The 17487-nt window shown below is 47.5% G+C and overlaps 1 protein-coding gene across 1 annotated transcript in view; it reads right to left on the reverse strand.

The window, feature by feature from the left end:
• PREX1 (phosphatidylinositol-3,4,5-trisphosphate dependent Rac exchange factor 1) overlaps positions 1–17487 on the reverse strand; it is a 195941-nt gene that overhangs the window by 89062 nt on the left and 89392 nt on the right. Inside the window, exon 5 of the mRNA XM_053574009.1 lies at positions 5618–5719. Coding sequence (XP_053429984.1) covers positions 5618–5719 — 102 coding nt within the window. The remainder of the gene's footprint in view (positions 1–5617; positions 5720–17487) is intronic.

A 17487-nucleotide genomic window follows, 5' to 3' on the forward strand; every position in this document is an offset into this window, starting at 1 on the left:
AGCAGCTGGAACAAACAGACAGCTCCAGGACGTGCCCTACTGGACCCCATGACATCTGACGTATTTTGATTATCAAACCTAATTTGGCCATGAGGAACTGGGAACTGGAGTGGCATTTCCATGCTCTTTCAGTTAGTAACTGTGCCACCATGTGCCAGGCACCACTGCAGGCACTGAGGAAGGGAAAGAGGCCCAGACCCCTGCCTGTGGGGAGCCGACATCCTAAGGGGGAGAGAGATTAGTCAGAGCACCAAGATTACACGACAGAATGTGAGCCCGTGAGGTGCTATAAGGACAGATAAAAGCAAGTGGCAGAGACAGAGAGTGGAAGTGGCGGCTCTTCTATAGCAGAGTGGTCAGAGAAGCCTTCTCAGAAAAGTGACATCTGAGCAGAGGAAGCCTGACAAAGATGAGGGGTAAGCGTCAGGGTATCTGGAGTAACAATGTCACAGGCAGGGGAACGGCTAGTGCAAAGGCCCTGTGGCAAGGACCTGCTTGGCCATGCTCAAGGAATTTGGAGGAGGGGAGCGTGGCTGAGCAGACAAGGGAGGGCAAGAGAGCAGATGAGGCCAGAGAGGCACAAGGATGAGGTCACACAGGACCTTACAGAAGGCAACAGAAAGAATTTGGACTTTAGTCTGAGTGCGCAGAGAGCCGCTGAAGGGTGTCCAGTGGCGGAGTGACATGAACTGACTTCGGTTTAGCTGAGGAGGTGAGAACCGACTGCAGAGGACAAAGGCATGGGCAGGGAGACCCTCTGGGGCAGCCGTTCTCCATCTCCCTAATGCTGCAGCCCTTTAATATAGTTCCTGGGGGTCACAACCCACAGGTTGAGAACTGCTGCTCTAGGGGCTATGGCAGCTGCCCAGGAGAGGGGAGGAGTGGAGACGTCACAGAGAGCTGGACTCTGGACAAATCCTAAAGGCAAAGACCACAGACTTCCTCATGAATGGGACACAGAGGCACCAAAGGTACCCCAAGGTTTGGTCTGAGCAACCAGAAGGATGGAGGGCTGTTTACTGAGATGGGGACAAAGGGAGGACAGGGAGGGGAGATGAGGACAAAGCATAGGTGGGGAGGGGAGATGGTCTGGGCTGAGCCAAGCATTTGATTTTGGACATGCTAAGGTCAGAGATGCTGTTCAGATATTCAAATGCAGAAACTGAATGGGTGGGAGGACCAGTCTGGAGTTCAGGGGTGAATTCCAGGCTGAAGTCATTCACACAGGGATGGAGTTTAAAGCCATGGGAACGTCCACACAAAACCCTGTACGTGGGCCTTCACGGCAGCATTATTCACAGTGGCCAGAAAGTGGAAACAACCCAGATGCTCAACAACTAGGGAATGAATAAACAAAACGTGGCCCAGCCACACAGTGAAACTATGATTCAGCCACTAAAAGAAGAGCTGGCACGCGCTAGGACTCGGATGGGCCTTGAGGACATTATCCTAAGAGAAATAAGCCAGTCACAAAGGGACAAATGCTGTATGATCCCACGTGTACGAAATACCCAGAACAGGTCAATTTACAGAGACAGAAAGGAGAAGGGTGGTCCTCAGGGGCTGGAGAAGGCGGGAATGGGAAGTGGCTGCTAATGGGTCAGGGGCTTCTTTGGAGAGTGATGAAAATTCTGTAAATTTATTGTGGTGACAGTTGTACAACCCTTGAATATACTTTAAAGAAAGGAAAGGCCACGGAGAGGAGGCGGCCAGCAGAGCAAGTCCTGACTGAGGGCCACGGTTGCTCGGACTCTGGGAGACAAGGAAGCAGCAAAAGAGAAGACAAGTGGCCAGAGAGGGAGAGGGCGAAGGTGGCAGCGCCCCGTCCCAAAGGCCTCGCCCACTCCCACCACAGACCAGGCCCCTGCAGAGCCCAGCACAAGACTAGACACTCTGAGGGGCAGGGCCTGGGTCTGTGAGACCCCAGCAGCGCCTGCGACTGACACCACCACAAGGTCTGTGCGTCACTGGGAAACAACTACAAGGGTCAGTGGCGGTCAGGCCCCCCCTTGGGCACTTGCCAGCTGTGCACCAGAGGCATCACCCCAAACCCGCATCATTCCCCTGGAATCGTCGATGGAAAACTCAACAAAGCCTGAAATGCCAACTGTCGATCTGCGCCTGGGCTGAAGAGCTGAAATAGAATGTTCCAGCTATTCTTAGGCAATGTTCAAGTTCAGCTTTTTGGGGCTGTTCCCAAAGAGGCTTTCATACTGGCTCTTCCCTATTCCTCCCTGAGCCCCTTGACCCTGTGCGCCTACACGAGTCAGAGTTCAGCTCCCACCAAGGGCTCCGGGGGCCACAGTGTCACCTGTATGGGCATCAGAATCTGGACGGGCCAAGGGTCAGGCTGGGGTTTGAGCTCAGCTGTACCAAGCTCATGGGACCATCTTTGAAAATCCACTGGAAAATGTGACAGAAAGGAGTAACTGGAGGGGGTTGCAGCGTATGAAGAGTCGCCCTCAGTCTTGGCTGTTTGCTACTGCAAACATTCCGGCTATGGGTGCCAAAGGCCAGGACACTCAGCAGTTCTGTTGGGCAGGGAGCATGGCATGTCCCACAAGAATCTTAGGCCCTGCTGGCTGGTCCCCCAGCAAGCTGCCTCCCCCCAATAAACACAGCTGGACACCGAGGAAACAAAGCATGCCTCCCTGCCTCCACCGAGGGCAGATGCACAGTTAAACAGCCAACTGGTCAGAACAGACACGCAGCCACCACATCACCATTTCCTATGGGCCATTTCCTCCATCAGTTGCCAGACAGTTCTGCCCCTGCCCTCTCTGTTCTCCTGGGAATTCAGAGCCCAAGAATCCCACTAGACCAAACTCTGGCCCCTGGGGAGATGTGAGCAGGCCTCAGAAATGTCCGGGCCTACCAATGAGCTTAGAATTCACCCAGACACAGAAGTCCAGCCCCACTTGTAGTTAAAATTTTACAGAAGCTTCAGCCAGGTGCAGGGGCCCATGCCAGTAATCCTAGCACTCTGAGAGGCTGAGGCGGGTGGATTGCTTGAGCGCAGGAGTTCCAGATGAACCTGAACAAGAGTGAGACCCCCATCTCTACTGAAAACAGAAAAACTAGCCAGGCATTGTGGTAGATGCCTGTAGTCCCAGCTACTTGGGAGGCTGAGGCAAGGAGATCGCTTGAGCCCAAGAGTCTGAGGTTACTATGAGCTATGATGCCATGGTACTCCACCCAGGGCAAACAAGTGAGACTCTGTCTCGAAAAAAATAATTTTACAGAAGCTGCAAGTGCTACTGGAACCCTGGACTTTCCCCAGATCCAAAAACCAAACCTCAGCCTAGCTCTGGGGCTGGTGGTTCTTCTCCTGGGTCAGATGCTTAAGGTTTGGAAACTCAGGAAAGATGGAACAGACCAGCCACTGGGCCACAAACCAGGGCCACTAAACTTCCTAAACTCCATTTAAGAAACTAAGAAGGGCGATATCCCTGATACCCAAGCACTTTGACAGTTTAACCCCCCCAAAATGCTTCTCAACCATAGCCACATGGTTAGGGGAAGTACTCTAGAATGAGACTGCCCAGTTCAAATCATAGTTCCGCCACTGCTTACCTGCTGTGTGGCCCTGGACAGGCCACTTTCTTTCCTCAGTGCCTCAGCTGCCTCACTTCCAAAATGGAGCTAATCATAGTACCTACCTCGTTGAGTTGCTGTTAGTATTAAGTACATGTTTATTCATCATAACAACCCCTTAAGTACTTTTCACACAAACCCTGTGTTACAAAAAAGAAACTGAGGCCTAGAGAAGTGAAATGACTTGCCAAAGGTCACAAAGCTAGTAAATGGCACAGCTAGAATTGAAATCCAGACGGCTTATGGCTGCAAAGCCTGGCTCTAATCCAGAGGTCAGCAAACTATTTTGTGTGAAGGGCCAGAGAGTAAATATTTTAAGCTTTGCTGGCCACATCCGGTCTCTGATGCTTATTCTTCTGGTTGTTTAATTTTTTAAATAACTCTTTTAAAAATGTTAATACTATCCTTAGCTCATAGATGGTACGAAAACAGGGCTTGGGCTAGATTTGGCCCACAGGCCACACTTCTGCCCAGCCCAGCTCTAAACCACTACAGTATACTGCCTCTTAAATCCTGACAACTAATCCAAGTTTGAAAGACATGCCAAACAGATCAAATAAAGCACATTTGTGGGCCCAATTTGGTCCACAGGCTACCAATTTACAAGTTCTACCCAGAGTTGCTTCCACACCAAGGTGAAGTGCTGAACCCATAGCACTTCCAACACCTGACTGGGGAATCAAAGGCATAACAAGAACTACAGAAGTTTCTCTGGAGATTCTTGGGGCTCAGCTGGTCCCACTCCATGCTGCACATGTTAAAGACCTGTGTTCATGGTCTCAAGGTCTGGTCTAGCTTGGAGACTGGAGTGTCACTCACCTTCTCTAACAGAAAGCCAAGTTTAAGAATCCCCCCGTACTCTTCCCCTCCTCTTTCCCTTCCAGTTCACAGAGCAAGGATACAGGTGGCCCCTCTGAGCAGGTGCATGAACGAGACCCCAACAGCCTAATTAATCCACCAGCAGGGAACCCAGGAAACAGCTGTCAGATATAAGGCCTTGGGACAGAGCTGGGACAGAGCCAAGACAGAGCCAGGACAAACTCCAGCCAACAGGCATTTTTCCCAGCTATTTCCAAGAGCTGAAAACCCTGGAATAAGCACCAGCAAAGATGACAGAGTCATCCAGCCAGTTGACTTGGGATCTGCCCAGAAGCCAACTTGAAGCTGAGAATCAAGACTTCTTAATCCCCACAGAAGCAGTAAATCTTTCCCTGCTCTGCCCAACCAAGACTAAGCCAGGGGGTGCTGGGCAGAGAAGGAAACAGCAGGTGTGTGGATGGTTGTCCTTTGCCCACCAGTCACCTATGCCTTCCCACTCCCAGCCTTCCACAAATAGCTTAGAATTTGGTGCTAGTGTCCAGTAGTCCCCACCAGGGGCTTGTGACCTACGGATCCCAGTGATTGGTTCAAGATGGGAACACATGACCCAAGTCTGAGCCAATCAGCGCTCCCCTGCTCAGAGTGATTGGTTCAGGAGTAGAACGCCTAACTCAAGATCTCAGCCAATCAGAACAAAATACTACCCTGCTCACTGTCATTGGATCAGAGTAGAGCACAGAACCCTGTGTCAACCAATCAGAGCATACCAGTACCCAGCTCATAACTGACTGGTTCAGAAATAAAGCACAGGTCTAAGTAGACATGATAAATGGTTCAAGCAAAGGTTTCAAGTGATTGGTCCACGTCAAAGCACATGACTCAGGCCCAAACCATTTGGAACATTCTCCTGGCCAAGGAGGACCAAAGCCTGACTGAATGGACTTCCCTCAGCTATGAAAAGAGAGGTTCACTCTTTCTCACTGACTTTAACAGGTCAGGATGTGAGGCCAGAGTAACTGCTACCACACTGGAAACAAAAGCCCCAGCAGTGGAAAGCAGAGTGACTAAAAGAGAAAGAGACAGAGTACCAGTGTGGATCCAGCCCAGCCCAAAGCTGACACTGCTGCTAAACTTCTCAGCTATTTGAACTAACAAATTTTATGTCACTTCAGATACAGGAAAAGGAGTCATATGAGAGTCTCACCTTGAGGAGGAGTGGGTACTTGCAGATCCTCTGAATCGGAGACAACAGGTAGCCTTCTAAAGGGATGTCCGTGGTCTTCCGGCCTCCCAGAAGCATGCAGCTCTGCAAAGGGACAGGAGAGTTTGATTAAAACTCACCAAGGATGGCACAGAGACATGGCCACCCTCAAAGAACCATGAGAAACACTCTCAAAGCACAGCTGCAGATAATCACTTGGGAAGCAATTTAGCAGCCCACAGGAGAGGAGAAACTGTGCACCCAGCACAAAGCCTCAATCAGGAGTTGGTCAAGTATGACCCATGAGCCAAACCTCGCCCATTCCCTGTTTTGGTAAAGTTTTACTGGAATACAGCCACTACACTACTTATTGCCTATGGTTGCTACAATGACACAGCTGTGTCACTGCAATAGAGGTCATAGAGCTACAAAACGTAAAATATATTTTATCTGGCCTTTTACAGAAAAGTTTACCAACTCTTGTATGAAAAACTTTCATACACAAACACCAGGAGACAGGGACAAGTACCTTCAAAACTGCCTTGTTTGGGCCAGGGGCAGTGGCTCACAGTGGGAGGATCGCTTGAGCTCAGGAGTTTTGAGATCAGCCTAGGCAAGAGCGAGACCAGGTCTCTACTAAAAAATACAAAACATCAGCCTGGCATGGTGGCGGTGCCTGTAGTCCCAGCTAGTCAGAGGCTGAGGCAAGAGGATCCCTTGAGCCCAAGAGTTTGAGACCAGCCTGAGTGAAGAGTCTCAGAGACCCTGTCTCCACTAAAAAGAGAAAAATTAGGCTCAGCACAGTGGCTCACACCTATAATCCTAGCACTCTTGGAGGCTGAGGCGGGTGGACTGCCTAAGTTCACGGGTTCAAAACCAGCCTGAGCAAGAGTGAGACCCTGTCTCTAAAAATAGCCGGATGTTGTGGCAGGCACCTGTAGTCCCAGCTACTAGGGAAGCCAAGGAAAGAGGATCACTTGATCCCAAGAGTTTGAGGTTACTGTGAGCTATGACACCACAGCACTCTACGAAAGGCAATAAAGTGAGACTCTGTCTCAAAAAAAATAAAAATAAAAGGGTGGCACCCGTAGCTCAGTGGGTAGGGTGCCGGCCACATGCACCAAGGCCAGTTGGTGGGTTCAAACCCAGCCCAGGCCTGCTAAAACAAACAAAAAAATAGCCAGGTGTGTGGGCACCTGCAGTCCCAGCTACTTGGGAAGCTAAGGCAAGAGAATCACTTGAACCTAAGAGTTTGAGGTTGCTGTGAGCTGTGACGCCATAGCACTCTACTCAGGGCAACAAAGTGAGACTCTGTCTCAATAAAAAAAAAGACTACATAAATAAATAAACAAAAATTAAATTAAATTAAAATTAAAAAATTAGCTGGGTTTCATGGCTGATGCTTGTAGCCCCAGCTACTTGGGAGGCTGAGGCAGGCAGATTGCTTGAGCCCAGAAGTTTGAGGTTGTTGTGAGCTGGGCTGAGGCCACAACACTCTAGCCTGTGCAGCACAGTATAATTCTGTCTCAAAAAAAAAGAAGAAAATGCCTTGTTTAGAATAGCAAAAAATGGGAAACAACCCAAACATCAACTGGAGAATGAAAAAATACGTTTGTATTTTTGTTTCCATCTGTTTGCAGCAGATTTATATAATGGCAGACGACACAGCAGCAAAGACAGAGAACCAGGGTCATGCATAGCAACATGGACAGACCCCCAGAATGTACTCAAGTTGAGCAAAAATGAAAAAAAAAAAAAAAAAAAGATAGGCATGGCATAAAACCATTTAAATAAATCCTTTAAAGGTGCAGAAAACAAAACTGGGCATTGTTTATAGAAAGCACCTAAGTAGCCAAATATAAAGACATGCGTGGGAAAGAAATGGCTTATGTTCCAACAGGGGTTACCTCTGTGGAGAGAGGGTAACAGGTTGGGAAGCAAATTGGGAATTTTTTTTTTTTTTAAAGAAACTGGGTCTCACTCTGTTGCCCTGGATAGAGTGCAATGGTATGATCATAGCTCACTACAGCCTCAAACTTACGGGCTCAAGTTTTCCTCCTGCCTCAGCCTCCCCAGGAGCTGGGACTACAGGTACACATTATTGCACTTGGATAATTTTTTTTGTAGTGATGGAGTCTCAATATGTTGCCCAAGCTGGTCTTGAACTCCTGGCCCCAATCCTCTTGCCATGGCTTCTTAAAGTGCCAGGATTACAGGCATGAGCCATCACAACCAGCTAAACTGGGAATCCTTAGCTGTTACTGAAAATGTTCTATCTGTGTCCCCAGGAGGGAGTACATGAGTGCTCTGACACGAACACCTACACTGTGGCTTGCAGAGTCAAAAAGTGCAGCTCTTTATCAGGAATGGAATATAGTGATAACTTCCACGCTCACTCCCAAACGCTGTCCATGCCGATCAACGCAAATGTCCTCCTCATCAATATTTCCTCCCTGCAGCCCCTGTGGCTCTGCTCATCCTGCACCCCTTGCCTAAAACACTTCCTCTTCCCTAATAATAAAAATAGTAATGTTATGGGCATCATCCATTACTAACACCGACCGGGAGCTAACGATGCGCCCAGCAGGCCACAAGGGCTCCACTGCTGACCACCAAGTGCCCTGTCCACAGAAAACTACGGGGTGTCCCAAAAGTCCCTCTGAAGTCACCACACAGAGGAAAAATGGGAACGTGTAGTTAAATGTACCTTGATTTACAAAAGTTTTACAAAGAGGTGGCCAACACATAGAGAATATTTTGTAAACAAAGGTTCATTTAGCTACAAGTTTCCATTTTCCCTATGTATGGTGAGTTTAGGGACATTCTGTATTATTATTCCCATGTCACAGCTCAGACCACTGTTTTTTTCTTTTCAACAGCCCCCCAAAATAAAATGTTATTATCATTCGGATCATACTTTTTTTTTTTCCCCCCCAAAATGAGCACATGTTCTCGTGATGCTTTCTGAAGGAGTTCAGCAGCGGACGTTGCGGGAGAGGCTGTGGGGGGCACCGGTGCGATGCAGCAGAACTGCTTTCTCTTAAGTTTTCTTTGAGCTCCTACCATATCTCAGCCACAAAATTCTCCATGCTGTCGTCTGAAGTCCATAACCTTGAGGGAGGAGTCATTAAGAAATGTCTTGCACTAAATCTTGTTTTGCAACCTAAACTGTCGTTAAGATTTCCAACGACGCAAGGTAACTCTGGTCTGAGCTTTCTCACCAAGTTGGGTCCTGACCTCTGCGAGCCTCTCATTAATTCTATGAGAAAATAGATTGACTTGCTTCATTTTCCTACTGTAGACTGTGTTGCTCTTTCTTCAATCTCCTTTCATACTGTTCCACTTGACCATGTTCTACCATATTCATTTTCATTCGGCTGCTGAGGTTCTTGTTTCAACTTCATCTTATTTCTGTGCAGTCTTTCACAACCCTTTTGAACGGTAATGACTCTGGTCGAAGAACTTGATTCTCTGCATCCAGATGTAGACATTTTGAAGGTGCAGTTTCTAATTCTGCTGTAAGACCATCAATTTGGCTTCTGTTGTTTTTTTGTTGCAGTTTGGCCGGGGCTGGGTTTGAACCCACCACCCTCAGTATATGGGGCCAGCGCCCTACTCACTGAGCCACAGGCACCGCCCTCAATTTGGCTTCTGATTTGACCTGTTTTCTTTGAATCCAGTGTCTCATCTTCTAAACTAACTCGACGTGGCGTCACCTCAAATGAAGCCTCGGTGATAGACTGTTTTCTTAGGACCCCAGCAAGGTTGTGCTGCAGTTGTCCCCCAGCTATGTCTCTTTCCATTTTCTCATTTTCACAGTGCTGCAGTGATGCCTTTTTCTTAAATGATTACATTCCTTGATGAACGTTGTATTTTTTTTCTTCTAGCAGAGCCTTTGCTTTTCCCCTCAGCTTAAAGTTCTTTCACATAGTGAAATTAGACCACCAGTGTTTGAGAGGTTTAGTTTTTCACTCCCAGGCCATCCCAGACAAAAATGAGCTGCAGAGGTGGGATCTAGAGCCAGACAGGCTGACAGAGCCTGGGTGTGGAAATACAGTGCCAGGATGCCCTTACCCCAAGCCCACCTGTGTGCCAAGGTGAGCCCAGCCACCCCACCTACTCTCAGCTCCCGAGACTGCTTCCCCCTGGAGCCTCCTCTGGAGGTTATGTGTGCTACATCCCCAGTGTTGTTGTCAGTCACTTTATAGACACCGTCTTCTCCTTAGGACAGGCTCCAACTCAAGAATCCATTTTTGTTTGGCAGAAACCATGAGTTACATGTCCTGGGTCCCTAGGGCTCACTATGTACCCATTATGCATAAATGAATGAACTAACAAACTTAACAGACAAGTGAACAAACCACCAGCACATCCAGCAGTGAAGGGGTCTCAGCTCCCTCCTCAACCCCAGCCGAGCAGATTGGAAATGATCAGGACTCTTGGGAAAAGAGACCCCCATCCTACCATTCATACATTCATACAACAAATACAGATTGTATGCTTACGATGCACTGTGCACAGTTCCAAGCACTGGGGATCTGCCTAACTAAATAAATGTCCTGCTTATATTCAAGTGAAAATAAGACCAGCCAATACTGACCATGTACCCACTACCCACCACGGGCACCAAAAGCTCGCCCAAGTCTCAAGCTACCATCACTGCCTTTCCAGGATCCTAATAGGCTCTCTTCTCAGACAAGCAGAATCCAGGGACCCTAGGACTCCGCCATGAGCTGCCCAGCCCCCAGCCCTATATCTATCCCCGGCACACATGGGGGACCAAGGCTGTGGCAGCTGGGAGATGCCAGGCCCCCCACTGCTCATACTCAGGCCTTTGTCCTCTGAGCCAGCGCTTGCCACAAGCTGCCCTGGTGATGTCAGCTCTGGACAGAGAACAGTGAGCCTGTGGGTAGGGGTGTGCTTTCTAGAAGCCCCCGGGGCTTGGCGGGAGAAGAGGTCATCTCTTTGTCCAAGATCAATGAGTTTTCACAAGACTGTCACAGCCACCATCTATATTTCTTTCTAAACACTCTAGATTATTGCCGCCTTCATTTTATTTTATTTAGAAAAAAAAAAAGCAGTCTAGGCACAGTGGTTCACGCCTATAATCCCTGCACTGGGGGAGGCCAAGGTAGGACTGCTTGACCTCAGGAGTTTGAGACAAGCCTGAGATAAGATCAGCCTGTCTCTATTAAAAAAAAGAAAAAGAAAAATTAGCCTGGCACAGTGGCACACACCTGTAGTCTCAGCTACTCAGGAGGCTGAGGCAAAAGGACTGATTGAGCCCGGGGTCTGAGGTCGCTTAAGTGAGCTATGATGATGCTACTGCACACTACTTGAGGTGACAGAGTAAAACTCTGTCTCCAAAAGAAAGAGCAAGCACACACAGAGCTCAAATTCACCATTCTCTTATTACACTTCAAGTACTAAGAAGAACTTTTGAAAACTATCTCCTTAAATTCTCCTAATTCACAGACATGACTCAGATGTCACCCTCATGGCCTTCCCACCCTCCGGTGGCAGCAACCCCCTGGAGGCAGCAACCCCCTGGAGCGGTCCTAGGTCCTCCTGTCTGTCCACACTCACCCCCTAGCTGATCCCATCATGGCCCAGGGCTTGAAATACCATCTTTATGCTAACAATGTTCAGATTTCTATCTCCAGCTTGGCCCCTTCCCTAAAATTCCAGATTGGAATCTGACTGCCTTCCCAGCATCCCCACCTGGAGGTGTCACATGCATCTTCAATCTCACAGGGCCCAAAGGTGATGTTTTACTTGCCTGTGTACCTGCTCCTACCTCACCCAGTCTTCACCATCTCGGGAAATTGTGACTGTATTTTTCCAGTTGTTAGGGCCCAAAATGCTGAACTTACCTTTGACTCCCCTGGTTTATTAACGCCCCAAAGCTAACCATATAGGGCAGATTGTGACAGCTGGGCCTTCAAACTCCATGTGAGTCCAACCACACCTCCCACCATTCTGCCCAGACTATTCCAACAGTCCCTCAGTGGGTCAAATGGTGATCCCCAACCCCGCTGCCCACTCAAAACCTCAGGATGTGACCTTCTTTGCAAACAGCCTTTTGAGAGATAGCAGCCCTGCCCACACCTTGATTTCAGACTTCTGGCCTCCAAGACTGAGAAAATACATTTCGCTGTTTTAAGCAACCCAGTTTGGGACAATTGCTATGGCAGCCCTAAGAAATGCAGGTGTGCCTTCCCCTTGTCCCCCACATAGCCGAGGGGGCCTTTCAGAATGCACAGTAGTTCAAGTCATCCCTCTAGTCAACACCCCCCTCCCCCATGGCTTCCCATCCCACTCAGAGTGAAATTGAGTGTTCTTTAAAGCACTGCTACAAGCTCCATCAGCGGTGAATCCCACAGACGTTGTGGTAAGCAAAAGAAGCCAGACACTAAAGCATCCTATGGGATTCCATTCATGTAATATTCTAGAATAGGCAAAACTAACCTTTGGTAAGAGAAATCAGGTTACCTCTGGGGGCAAAGCAGGGCACAACTTAGAAAGGACACGAGAGAACCTTCTGGAATGATGGCAACGTTCCAACTCTTGACCATGGTGGTGGTTCCATAGGAGTGGACATATATAAACATTCAGGATCCTACACATTTAACCTCTACTTCAGTAAAAGCTAGTTGGACAGCTCAGACTCCTTCCATTGACTAAATGTTCCTTTATTATCTGGCTTCTTTCAATTTCTCTAACCTCATCTCCTCCCACTTTTCCTCTCATGCTCTTTGCTCCACCCCCCACCACACCCCCCCCATTCCCCCACCGCCTTCTTGCCATTCTTCAAACACATACCTGCCTCAGGGCCTTTGCACTTGCAGTCCTCTACCTAGAATGCTTTCCAGACACCCCTTGCCTCTCGCTTTATCCACATCTCTGCTTAAATGTTACCCAAGGCACGGTTTTCCCAAACAGCAACCTAAAATAGCAGTCGCCACCCTAACTTTCTCAAATATATCCTGTCATCCTTAACTTACTTTGTCTTCCAGGAAACTTAACATCACAAAGATACCATTTAAGTTTTCCCAACTAGAATGGTCACTCCATGAGAAAAAAAGACCTCTCTTGCCTGTTCACTGTCGTATTCCCAGGACTTAGAATGATCCCTACTACATGATCGGTGCTCAATAAGAAACTGTCGAATGAACAAATAAACTAAACCCATTGTATAGACGAGAAAATGGAGGCAGAGAAAGACAGTCATTGCCCCATCACTCAACTAGCGCACGGCACATCACAACAGCTAGATCCTGTCTGTTCTCCAAATCTTAACATCCCACAACAGACTTACAGCAGCTCTTCTGCAGGTGGCCAAAAGCTGGGAGACGCCAGCAAGGAGGGAGACAGATGGCGCATATGCTGGCACCCCACATGTCCTCCCCTGCCCAGCCCAGCCCACCCAGCTGCTGCCAGGGAAACGGCAGCTTGGCCCACCAGGAAGACTACAGGAAAGGGAGGAAGGAAAGAAAAGAAAATCAGCCCTTCCCTTCTCATGTCCCTGCACACACCTTCCTGGCATCTTCCTTCTTCCCTGGACCTACCTGAGCCCAAGGGGACACTCTCAACCAGGGGCCACAGCAGGGTGGTGTTGCCTGCCAGTCCCGGGGAAGGCAGAAACCTGGCTGACTCTATCCGTGTGTGGTCTCGCACTAGCCTGTCTTCATCTTTGCATCCCACCCAAACTATTTTATGAACATAAGTGCAAAAATGGAAATGTGAAGATCTATGAAAAGCATCAGTCCTAAAAGCTTAATTCACTTGAGACAAAAATGGAAATCAGTCAGCCAATTTGCCCTTCCTCAGATGCTCACTGGAATCAGGCCAAGCAACATGAAATCACTTGTGAAGGAAACATACAACATTTGGAATCAAAATTCTGGAAATGCTTTGCCAGAGAGACTATGCATTAATGCGAAGTCCAACAAGGGCTTTTATTACGTAGTTCCTCTCTCTGGGCACATGGCTGACAACCCTTATGCTCTGCCAGTTAATTGTTCTCCTTTTGTGTGCTGAAGTCTGTATGTGTTGCTGGAAAAACAAACTGTGGCTGGAGGGATGTGTGTAACCAAATGACAGGGGATCGAGAGGTGAAAGAAAGGGATTGGAGACATGATAAGCTCAATCACTTTTCGAGTGTAGACCCTTAGAATGTCACTTCATCACAATCACCTGTGGCAAAGGCTATGCAGTCTTCCCTGACATATTCCTCTTCCACGACAACAGAATTTTTAGAAGGGTCCCCAGAACAAAGCTGGTATTTCCCAGCCTCCCTTGCAGCTAGTTGTGGCCACAGGACTAAGTTCTGGCCAGTAAGATGTGAGTGGAAAAGATGTGTGTAGTTTCCTGTTATGCCCTTGAAAGGAGAAGGGCATGCCCTCTATCTGATACCTGGAATCACTATGTGCTGGGAAGTCATCTTCTCAGACCATGTTAATGAGGCTCAAACCCTGAGAACTTGGCCCTGACACTGGATCCCCTTTACCAGCGCAGACTGTCTAAATCCACATTGTTAACATGAGGGAGAAATAAATGTCTACCTTGTTTAATCCGCTGTAAAAAGCAGAAAAATCCATATCCTAACTCATATATAACATGTAACGGTGAGGAGGGCTCAAAGGAAGTCACATGTGAGAACCTGTTTTATACACACTGAAGCTCTCCATGACAGTGTAGGGAAGACCATCCTGGATGTCTACTTTTTTTCCTGACCAACATCTATTTATTCTCATCTCACGGGCCTACATTCCCACACATGCAAACCAGCTGTCTTCAGGGATCCACTCCATCGGTAAGCCCTGCAGTATGGGTGGACCTGACCCCACCCTCCATCTCCAGAAGTGGCCAATCAGACCACCACCCAATCCCTCTGTCTACAGCAACTGGTTCAAGGATAAGGTTTTAAGCCAAGGTGAGCCAATGAGCATCTGACTCAGGATTTTTGCTGCTACTACGGGAACAAAGCAGCTCTCTTCAGCCTGGAGTTGCTCAGCTAGGAGAGATATAAGGATGGAGCTGCTGGAGGCCACAGTGCCACCACTTGTGGATAAGCCTGCCCAGAAATGGAGCCAAGGCAGGGAAAGGCAGAGCCAAGAGGCACATTCCTGATGGTGTCATTTGAACACCTACACTCTGCATGTCTGAAGCCCTCTTAGGTCTTAAACTTCCGGGAAAAGTAAATCAGTAATTCATTTTTAGGGTTTTCTTTTTTGTGGTTGTTGCTGTTTTGTTTGTTTCGGGGGTTATTTGGGTCATATAATTGCACAAATTCATCCATTTCCTAAGGAATGGAGACCCAAGGAGGATCAGAATCCCCCAGACCTATCTGTTGAATATCAAAAGGCTGAGAATCCGGCTCGGCACCCGTAGCACAGTGGTTACGGTGCCAGTCACATACACCAAAACTGGCGGGTTCAAACCCGTTCTGGGCCAGCTAAACAACAATGACAACTGCAACAAAAAATAGCCAGGTGTTGTGGCAGGCACCTGTAGTCCCAGATACTTGGGTGGCCAAGGCAAGAGAATCACGTAAGCCCAGGAGTTGGAGGTTGCTGTGAGCTGTGACGCCACAGCCCTCTACAGAGTGGACGACATAGTGAGACTCTGTCTCAAAAAAAAAAGAAAGGCTGAGAATCTGATGATGAATTCCACACAGAAGGACCAGTCCTCCAGGTCTCTTGGTACCAGAACGCTCATGCAACTCATGGTAAGATGCATCCGAAATTCCGGGACTCGTTGGATGAGTGTTTGCAGCACTCATGGGTAAGGGGGTCTCCTCCTCCTTCACTGAAATAATCTGGTTTGATGTTCCTGGTGACAAACTTGGCGGAGTTTATTGCTGCTTCTGCTTCTTCCATTTAATACACTAGTTCTTGAACCAAATTTTTAGCACTGATTCATCAAGGTGGAGCCTTGATGCCAGTTCCTGTATGGCAGTGGTCTCAACCTTCCTAATGCCGTGAACCTTTAATACAGTTAAAAGGGGTCACGACCCACAGGTTGAAAACCGCTGCTCTATGGTAACCCAGACTGGGCGGATGGTCTTTGTGATCTCTTCTCTCAGTTCTCTGAGTTGTTCCAGACTGCACTGCATGCACAAGGCGACAAGTATACTCTGATTATGCCACTTGATAGTGGACATGATGTCCCCAGAAGTGCAGAATCCCTGAGCTTCCTCTATGTCTGTTGCTGCTGTTTTGTTTCAGTCAGTTTTAACAGGATTTTCTTTCACTTAAAATTAAATAATCCTAATAATAATAATCCCAATAATAGCAGTAATGATAATTACTATCATTGCTACCACTTTTATTAGAACCAGTACTTGACATCAAGAATGGGTAAAGTTGACCCTAATCCAGCCCCTCTGCCTATTTTTGTAAATAAAGTTTTATTGCAACACCTTTATGTTCATTCCCCCACATATTTATGGCTGCTTTCGTGCTACAACAGCATGAGCTGGGTTGCTGTGACAGGGACTATATGGTAGGCAAAGCCAAAAATATTCACTAGCTGGCCCTGTATAGAAAAGGCTTACACCAAAAACACAGTAAGTAAAGCAAGCAGACAGCCCTCAGAATGGGAGAAGATATTTGCAGGTTATATCGCCGACAAAGGTTTAAGAACCAGAATCCACAGAGAACTCAAACGTATTAGCAAGAAAAGAACAAGTGATGCCATCTCAGGGGTCACTTGTTCTTCTCAAGTGATCCCATCCCTCAGGGCAAGGGACTTAAAGAGAAACTTCTCTGAAAAAGACAGGTGCACAGCCTACAGACATGAAAAAATGCTCATCATCCTTAATTATCAGAGAAATGCAGATCAAAACTACTTTGAGATATCATCTAACTCCAGGAAGAGTAGCCCATATTACAAAATCCCAAGACCAGAGATGCTGGCATGAATGTGGAGAAAAGGGAAAACTTATCTGCACTGCTGGTGGAGATGAAAATTAATACATTCCTTTTGGAAAGATGTTTGGAGATCACTTAGGGATCTAAATAGACCTGCCATTCAATCCTTCAATTCCTGTACTAGGTATATATCCAGAAGACCAAAAATCTTGGTCTTCTGGATATAAATAACAAAGATATTTATTGCAGCCTAATTCATAACTGCTAAGTCATGGAAGAAGCCACGGGTGCCCATCGACCCATGGATGGATTAATAAATTGTGGTATTTATGGAATATTATGCAGCCTTAAAAAAGATGGAGACTTTACCCCTTTCATGTTTACATGGATGGAGCTGGAACATATTCTTCTTAGCGAAGTATCTCAAGAATGGAAGAAAAAGTATCCAATGTACTCAGCCCTACTATGAAACCAATTTATAGCTTTCATATGAAAGCTATAACCCAACTACAGCCCAAGAAGAAGGGGAAAGAGGAGGGAGGGGAGGAGAAGGGGGAGGATGGGTGGATGGGTGGAGGGAGGGTAATTGGTGGGACCACACCTACAGTGCATTTCACAAGGGTACATGTTAAATTTACTAAGTGTAAAATATAAATGTCTTAACACAATAACTAAGAAAATGTGGTGAAGGCTATGTTAACCAGATTGATGAAAATATTTTAAATGGTATATAAAACCAGCACATTGTACCCTATGATTGCATTAATGTACACAGCTATGATTTAATATAAAAAAGATTAAAAATAGGGCGGCACCTGTGGTTCATTGAGTAGGGCGCTGACCCCATATATCGAGGGTGGTGGGTTCAAACCCAGCCCCGGCCAAACTGCAACAAAAAATAGCCAGGCATTGTGGCGGGCGCCTGTGGTCCCAGCTACTGGGGAAGCTGAGGCAAGAGACTCGCCTAAGCCCAGGAGCTGGAGGTTGCTGTGAGCTGGT

This window comes from Nycticebus coucang, chromosome 21, assembly GCF_027406575.1.
Source record: "Nycticebus coucang isolate mNycCou1 chromosome 21, mNycCou1.pri, whole genome shotgun sequence".
Lineage (NCBI taxonomy): Eukaryota > Metazoa > Chordata > Mammalia > Primates > Lorisidae > Nycticebus > Nycticebus coucang.